At 40.4% G+C, this 8,443-nt stretch overlaps 1 protein-coding gene across 1 annotated transcript; it reads left to right on the top strand.

The window, feature by feature from the left end:
* Positions 1 to 583: 583 nt before the first annotated feature.
* Positions 584 to 8,019, top strand: fbxl18 (F-box and leucine-rich repeat protein 18). The gene is made up of 6 exons (XM_037689829.1): positions 584 to 753; positions 2,065 to 2,262; positions 2,351 to 2,700; positions 5,040 to 5,175; positions 5,263 to 6,363; positions 8,014 to 8,019. Exons 1-6 carry the CDS (start codon positions 733 to 735, stop codon positions 8,017 to 8,019), a joined length of 1,812 nt encoding a protein of 603 aa, XP_037545757.1. The 5' UTR covers positions 584 to 732.
* Positions 8,020 to 8,443: the final 424 nt, after the last annotated feature.

Raw genomic sequence — 8,443 nt, 5'->3', positions numbered from 1 at the left:
AAAAGTAAGTTTTTGATGCACTTGCTGCAATCTCCTATAGAAGATGCGCAGAAATGACAACCTGTGTGAGGTGTACTGACCTGACCCTCTTAATTCAAGGCTTCTATAACATGTGTGTATGTGTATGTGTATATGTATATATATATATATATATATATATACACACGCACACATGCACGTTACACTCGTATTACACACACAAAATACAACTCACTATTTACAATTGGCATAACTTTAATCTTGATGCTCAACCTTTTTTAAGATTACTCCAGTAAACAAAGTTTTAAAATCAATCCAGGTACACTACAAAAAATGGTTAAATGTCACCTGGAAACGTTTTAATATCGTTTACTCCAGTAAACAATGCTTCGGTGACTTAAGGTGCCATGTATAATATAATAAATGCAAGCCATAATCTAAAATCTAGACTAATTGATTAAAAAATTGCTTTAAAAACATGAAAATACTCTTTTTAAACTACGCAGTAAACGCATATTTCTAAATTAAAAATGCATATTTTTTTGCCCCCCCGCATATGCTGGAAGTGAGTCCGTCCCTGAAATCATTCCCTCATTTTGTGCAGCAGCAGATTTCATCCGGGTAGCTAACATCCGGCTGTCGGTGGTTCAGGCCAGGTAACAGCAGTTTGTGAAAATGAAAGGCGCATCAGGCGAATGTTTGATTTAAAAACCCTCACAATCACAAGTGAGATTTTGTGAAGGAATAGAGGACATGGACGGACAAATTGTACAGGTAGGCTGTGTGTGAACATGACACTCGATACCGCGGAATAAAACTCAACTACCGTTAGCTAATTTAACCGCTGAAGCAACTTTTCTAATATTTGGTAAGTTTAAATACAAAACTGTATTCTTTTTTTAGCATGTGGTGTTGTACGTGCTAACTTTGCCGTGGGGGTGAACAAAAACATTTTGGCAAATAATCGTTCTACTTCTATAACTGATCCATTTTTTTTTTGTAAATCATGCTTGTTGGTTACCCCAACATCTACTGCAGCGGCCCATTGTCCCTCTGAGACACTCTTACTTTATATATGATACTATAAAGGTTACTAATTCTATTTATAAAGTTTTTTCATTCAACCTTTTTTTTTTAAATTCAGGTTAGTCTCATTGAGTCTCGAGGACTCATTTACAAGAGACACCTTGAATTTGACATTCACGTGACAGTCAAACTAATAGTTTAATTAGTTTTCACTTGTTTTGGACAATTTTATTTTATTCGATATATATATATATATATATATATATATATATATATATATATATATATATAAATAAAACACTGTATTCCTGAAAATAAGCAAAAAGAAAAAAAAGTCTGCATTTATTTTAAACTCCAAAATCAAACTTAATCAGAAAACATACTTCACAGCAGGTGAAACAATTAGAGCAATATTCTTTAAAATACATTTCAAGTAAAGTTTTGTTTCTTAATGTTTTTCATGAAATGTTTTCCCATGCTATGTTTTTTGAACGTTTTTCTTATTTTTATGTATGTATTGATAGATTTTAGACACAAGTCATTATCAAAATAGTATAAAAAAAATGGAAAATTTACAACAATAACAAAGACTATATAATTAAAAATGTTACCTTTGTACTTTTTTAAATTATACCTTGTTTTTGTATTTTTTCTTTTTCTGTTTTTCCTTTCAAGACATAAACAATACTGACTAGTCAAAAATGTAGGGAGATCCAAAATGTAGTTCCACCCTATTAGCTTCCACGTGGTGTAAAATGCAACACAAAATATAACTCTTGAAAAAAACATACAGTGCTTGGTATCAATTATAAAATATATATAACATAAAACAAGACTACTGTACCAAGACCAATGCTTTATTTTTATTTGATGTGAAATTCATAATTCCCAAGTTTTTTCATCCCCCTTCCTCAGAATGTTCTTAAAAAGATAAGATATAACTCCACCTTCACTTTCTCCTTGTTGAAGTAATCAAATAATTGTGTAATCCCTACTAAAATCACTGGACTAAATGAACCTTAATCCCATAAATCTGAAGCGGTCTTCTGTTTGTCTCAGGCTGTTTTGGACAAGGACTTAATATCTTCTGCGTCCGTTGGGATGTCAGAGTTGTCTGATGAGATCCTGCTGTGTATCCTCCGTCATGTTCCCGTGTGTGACCTGCTGACAAACGTAGCAAATGTTTGTCAAAAGCTGCACACACTTTGCCGTGACAAGACCCTGCTCGCAAACATCATGTTATCTGAGGAATATCTGGTAAAGCAGTGGAGGGTGGGGGGAGATCCTCAATGGGGCTGATAATGTTTCAGGACTGTTTTTTTGAACGGCTGTCATCTGTTTTTAGGCTGATGACAAGTTGATTTGCCACATCCTGAAGCAGCTCGCCCATCACGTGCAGTCTCTGAGCCTGAACGGCTGCTACTGGCTGTCTGCTTCCACTTTGGACGTTCTGGCACGCTGCAGAGGAGTGACACATCTCGATGTTACTGGCTGTCGCCTCACTTCTCTTTGTCTGTCACGCCTCCTGTCCTCTCTGTCTTCACTTAGGTCCCTGGCTTTCGATGTGAGGCCGTGCTTCAACTCCGCTCTGCTCAGTTCAGAGGCAGTGGACACACTGAGCCGTGTGACAGAGCTCAGACAGACGCTCTTCACGCCGAGCTATGGTGTGGTGCCATGCTGTGCAAAACTTCGCAAGTAAGAATCTGTGGCATTACAAAGTTCTGGCACACGCAGACCTCTGTTGGAATTTTTATGCTCTATTAAACAATCAATGAATAATTACACCTTCTACTGTCTATTAAAATGTTCAAGTTATTAGAAAAAGCTGAACAGTGAAAGATCTGTTGGAATCACTTTAAGCTACAGCTAGGCCTGTTGCAATAAACTATCAATTAATCGCATGATAAATGAAAATTATCAACCTCATTTTCATTTATCAGCTTTATTGTTTCTTTGTGTCTCTCTCTTTCTACTGAAGACACTGGATGACAAAAAGCTCGACTCCGGTGCTCTTCACTGACTTCTCCCTTTCTATTTTCTCGTTAAAATCCATTTTAACCGTCCAAAATCGTGTTTTTAGATCGTTAAAATCAGCTACGCTGAGAAGCTAAGCTACGAGCTAAGCTAACAGGTCGACTGCAGGATAAAACCTCCGTCTTGTCGAAGCTCCCAAAATTCACAGTTGAAACCTGTGTCTTTGTGTAAGAAGTTGTTTTTCTCTGTAAAAAGAAGCTGAGAACGTGTTTACTGATTTTTTTATTAAAAGCTTTGTGTGAAAAAGGCTATGATAAAGACCTCAAACCACACTGAGCGTCCGCCATTTTGAGAACCGAAAAAAAGGAAGGAGAGACGGCCCATGTCACGTCAAGGGGCCTCCCTCCCATTTTTCTTAAAGAGACACGCTGCTGCTTCCTCACTATCCATCCTTCGGTTCAAACAGTCTTATACTGCCATGTAGTGGCCAAAAAAAGGTACTACATTCAAAATAAAATTAACAAACATTTCTTCTTAAATTTGACAATAATAACTAATTACTGTCAAATTTCAAACAATATTATCGTTTATCGCAATAATTTCTATTGTGACAGGCCTAGCGACAGCTTTATACAATGATAATGGGGAGTTTTTAAGTCTTTAGGGGCTGATGTGATGAGACCTCTTCAGTTACCCGCTGAAAGGGAACACGCTTTATTGAGTTTTTAAACACATTACTAACAACGAGCGACGAATGACATCAACCTCCTATGGTTAGTGAGATCATTTATTGATTTGTTTGTGTGGTTATGATGGAAGATATTAGTTTATTAAAGGTGCATAAAATGTATCCTTGCCTGCTGTACCTGCTGTCATGAAGGGCAGCCACTTCGGTCTGTTCTAGTTCAGTCTTTGGATGGTACCCCAGGTGTAGTTTAGGGTCTTCGTCTCCACCTCGACCGTTGTCGCCAGGTGTTCTTTAGTCTGCCTCTCTTGTGTTTGACTTCTGGTGTCCATTGTAGGGCTGTGTGTGTGATGTTATCAGGTTCTTTCCTGAGCACATGCCCAGTCCACCTCCACCTCATGATGATGGTCTCCATGCTGTGTTGCCAACAAGCAAGCGGCTGTCATTTGAGATTGTGTTGGGTCAGATAATTCTGCGGATTCTTCACAGGTTGTTTGTGTGAAAAATGGAGAGCTTGTTAAAGTCACTGTCAGTCATCCTCCACCACGCTGAGCTGTAGAACAGGTTAGACAGTGCACAGTTCTGGCACAGCTCCAGCTTTCATGCTGTCCTGCTGGGCTCTTCAAACGTTGCTGAGCATTCTGAATGCCTTGCTCTTTACGTCTCTATCTGCTCCGTCATCACATCTTACAACGCTGCCTTAAGTGTATTACATCAAATCTGAACTTTCCATCAAGTCGAACTTCATTATTGTTAGAGTGAAAACTGTCCCAACATCTATCTGTCCACCAGCTGATGCCAGAATAATTTACCTAAAATTTACAGCGTTTTTCTTTACTGATTTGAAACAATTGTTAAAAAGCAGAGCTTCTATTGGCTGAGATGCTATTAGCAAGTTGTTACAATTTGTTGTATTTTTTAAAAACTTCTAATGCTTTAGTAATTAATTTATTACACGTTGAAGAATCAATATGTTCCTCTTTTTTTTTTCTTAATGCTACAGTATTTATTTTAAATGTTAAGTATGTTACATACAAGTGGATAAGAGATGTTGAATTATAAGGATTTTCTGTGTTTTTGCCAATTTGTCCAAGCTACTGTTTAATTAAAAACATTTTTATTTTTTAAATTAGTTTTAACTCTTACCTATGGTATTAGATAGGTCAATTTCAGAAACTTGTAAGTTTTTGTTCTACGATTCCAGCTTACAAAAAAAAAAAAAAAAAGAAATTTGGTCATTTAGTTAAGTTAAACATCTTTAGAAGGTAACATTTGTGTTTTTCTTGCTGCTGAGAACAGAAACCTTTTCATGTTACTGTGTTGTGTGTGTGTGTGTGTGTGTGTGTGTTTGTGTGTGTGTGTGTGTGTGTTGTAGGCTCATGCTGCAGTTTGACATCCCAGATGTGACCAGAGAAGGTGTCGGTGTTTGCTGTCAGTTAATGGTTGGTCAGAGCAGTGTGCCACATTATGAACAACTGGAGGAGTTCACGGCTAGGTTGGCTCCAGGAGAGGTGAGTTTGTTATCTCCCATGTGAATAAATCCTGTTCCATCTGAAACATACACTGGGATGGATGTGTCTGTGTTTCCATGACCACAGGTAAACCAGACCCTGCTCCTCCTCTACCTGGCAGTGTTCAGCGTTCACATTCCGAAGCACCTCAGAATTTTCCTCGTGTCGATTCCCGGTCCGAACCCGGCTCACTGGCCGGCTGCGCCCTCACTGGCTCAGAGTTTGGGCCAACGAGGCGACCTGGTGGCGCTGCAGCTCCCTCGGTCATGGCTGGATCCTTTGTCTCTGAAGCAAGCGCTGGAGGGAAACAGCCCGAACCACCTGAGCTTTAGCCGCTGCCCAAGTTTGTGGCCACAGGTGTTCCAGTCGCTGCTGAACGGAGGCGTCAGAGACGCCACGCAGCTGATCAGCCTCAACCTCAGCGGCATCAACCACGTTCCCTACTCTGAGTGCAGGAGTGTGGAAGACCAGCTGGTTGCTGGGACAATGAGTCAGCTAGCTGTCGCTTGCTCCAACATTAAACACCTGAACCTGATGCACACACACTATCACCATGAATGCTCACCTGGACTGGATGGAGAGACTCACCTGTGTGCCAGCTTGGGCAAATTCAAACAGCTGCGCTCTCTCACTCTGCCTGCCTGCGCTCTGTCAGACGGGGTGAGCGAGAATCATACCTCCACACGCCTCACAGCCTCCTCTCCGTTGTTCCAGGGGCTGAAGAAAGCTCCGCGTGTGGGTCTCCAGAATTACACACCTGATTCTGAACCTTCTCTGTCAGGGGACAGCACTTCAGGGCTGGCATTGCTCATAGCTGGTTGCCCATTTTTAGAAACCTTGGAGCTCATTGGACCAGGTTTTGCCTCAGTGCTGCCTCGGCTTGAGCCCTGCACTCGTGCGAGCGTGGAGCCTCGTGGCATGTGCGCCTGGGCACGAGGAGTTGGAGATTCACACTTAGCAACGCTCGCAGCTTTGCCTCGATTGCGCTGTTTGACTCTAGCTGGTCTCCCTGGAGTTCTTCGAGGAACAGGACTGGTGCAGCTGGCCAGACGGTGCAGAGACCTACGAGTGTTATCCTTGGCCAATCTGGGCTCACTGAAAACTATGAACTACACAGCTGCCTTACTGGAGACACTTAAACAGTGCACACAGCTGCAGGAACTCAGGTTAGACAATACCTTTCTTCTTGTCAGTATTTACCTTTGGATTGATAGTCTTAAATATAACTGTAACCAATTAATGTCACATATTCTTACAGTAAAATAAATGTTGTTATGATGTAAAGCCATCTGTTTTCCAGATTACAGTAGTCCCTCGTTTATCGCGGGGGATCTGTACCCTGAAGCCCCGCAATAAGTGAAAAACCGTGAAGTAGGAATAGTAGTACAAGTAGTAAGTAGTACGATACAATATTATATTGATTTGTTTCAGAATCAGAATAAACTTTATTGGCATCGCACCGAGATACAATGCGTATATGTACGTACAGTCGTCTGAAAGACGGGCGGAGTGCACTAAGCTGCGGCTATAAATAGCGCGGCCTTCTTATTCTTATTCAGAGTAATATTTTGCTTAGATGAGAAAAGGGAAGAAAACACGAGGAGAGACGGTATAAAAAAAAGATCTCTCACGCCGTGTCCTAGACAGGACACGATATGAGGCATCAAAAAAAAAAACTACCACAGCAAAGCAACATAAACAGACATTATACATGTACTGTACATATAGGCGGTGAAAACATTGAATTTTTAAGGGAAAGTCGTAGCATAGTCCAGAGCCCCCCCTCAGCCATTGTCCAGATAAGAGGTGACGTTCATCTTCAGCTCAGTTGAGGTTCTGCCACATGTCCACGGCCTTGGGGAAGGGAGGGGTGAGGAAACAGTCAAAGCATCTTTGTTGTTTTCTAAACATTCCAGGAGGAGTTGAGATAAGTCCGACGTCAAGGCCACAGTTTGGGAAAGGCAGAACTCGTGAAATTGTTGTTTCTGCCTTTTAAAGTCTCGCTGGTATATATTCCTCTGATGGAACTCCAAAACAGCCGAATTGATCCTTTACGCCAAAAGTCGAGCTCACAGCTTCTCCAAGATTATTCCCACCATTCATGAGTGCTGCCAGAAAGTTCACAGTCCTGATAACAGCTGCTCCAGCTCCCTGCTGCAGCTCCACATAATTCAGTCTGAGTGCTGCCAAGCTTCGACACGTCCACACGAATTTATAGACAATCCAGATTTCACCAGTTGTCATCATGAATCCAATTTGTTTCCGTCGAGGTGAGAGGGTCCTCCTTACCCTGACTCCTGTCAGGAGAAGTTGATAAATTTTGTTGAGAGACCAGCTGATCCTTCCAATTAAGAGGTATGCAGGAAAAAAAAAGAGAGGCCTTTTAAGGGTTTGTATAACGATACGATTTTTCTTGATATCACAAAGTGTCACGATACAATTTTGATTCAATTCGATTCACAAGTCTGCGATCGATATATTTGCGATATCAAATGCCCATCTCATTTACATATAAATAAATTTACAAAAACAATTCAAATATGATTTAACCATTTTATTTCTGTTATTACAGGCACCAGGCATAAAAAAAACCAACATCTTCTTAATTAATCCATCCATCCATCCATTTTCTTTACCCGCTTATTCCATTTTGGGTCACGGGGGTCGCTGGTGCCCATGTCCAGCAATCACTGTGCGAGGGGCGGGGTACACCCTGGAAAGGTCTCTTAATTAATGAAAAAATAAAAATAAAGGACTGTTCAGTATAGTGTCACATTTCTCATGTTTAAGGGCATTTTTTAAACCAGTTAACTTAAAAGTGCCCTGATTACATTTCAGTTATAAAGAAACAGAAATAGATGTTGAGCTTACATCAATGCCGTGTTTCTTCTTCAGGTGAACGACCAAATTTGTTGCGTTTCCCGAGTATTTTAACTCACACTGGCACCTGTTGCATACGACATGAGTTTTGTCTGTTGAGCCGTCCTTCTGTTGGGATCCAAAATATTTCCACAGTGTTGATTTAAATCTAGCAGGAGAGTAAATTTCATTATCTGTGTTTTCCACCTTGTCTGCCATGTTGCTGAGGCGGCCGCAGAGCGCAGAAATGCTGACTGAGACGTGCCTTGGGAATTTCAAAATAAAAGCATATTTTAAAGATGATAATATGAATCGATGTTTTAGTTTTGTCACAATATAATTGAATCATTAATCATTTAATCAATATTGATTTAAATCGATGTATTGTTACACCCCTAATATGTATATG

Source organism: Nematolebias whitei, chromosome 16 (genome assembly GCF_014905685.2).
Source record: "Nematolebias whitei isolate Nwh7 chromosome 16, NemWhi1, whole genome shotgun sequence".
NCBI classification, from domain to species: domain Eukaryota; kingdom Metazoa; phylum Chordata; class Actinopteri; order Cyprinodontiformes; family Rivulidae; genus Nematolebias; species Nematolebias whitei.
The sequence above is the reverse complement of the archived record's forward strand: the minus strand, read 5'-3'. Positions and strand labels throughout refer to the sequence as shown.

Excerpts from the sequence above, each read along its gene's own strand:
- fbxl18 (XM_037689829.1), top strand. The coding sequence starts at position 733 with ATGGACGGACAAATTGTACAG. Across the intron at positions 2,701-5,039 it reads TGCTGTGCAAAACTTCGCAA|GCTCATGCTGCAGTTTGACA; the intron begins GTAAGAATCTGT and ends TGTGTGTTGTAG. Across the intron at positions 5,176-5,262 it reads CTAGGTTGGCTCCAGGAGAG|GTAAACCAGACCCTGCTCCT; the intron begins GTGAGTTTGTTA and ends CCATGACCACAG.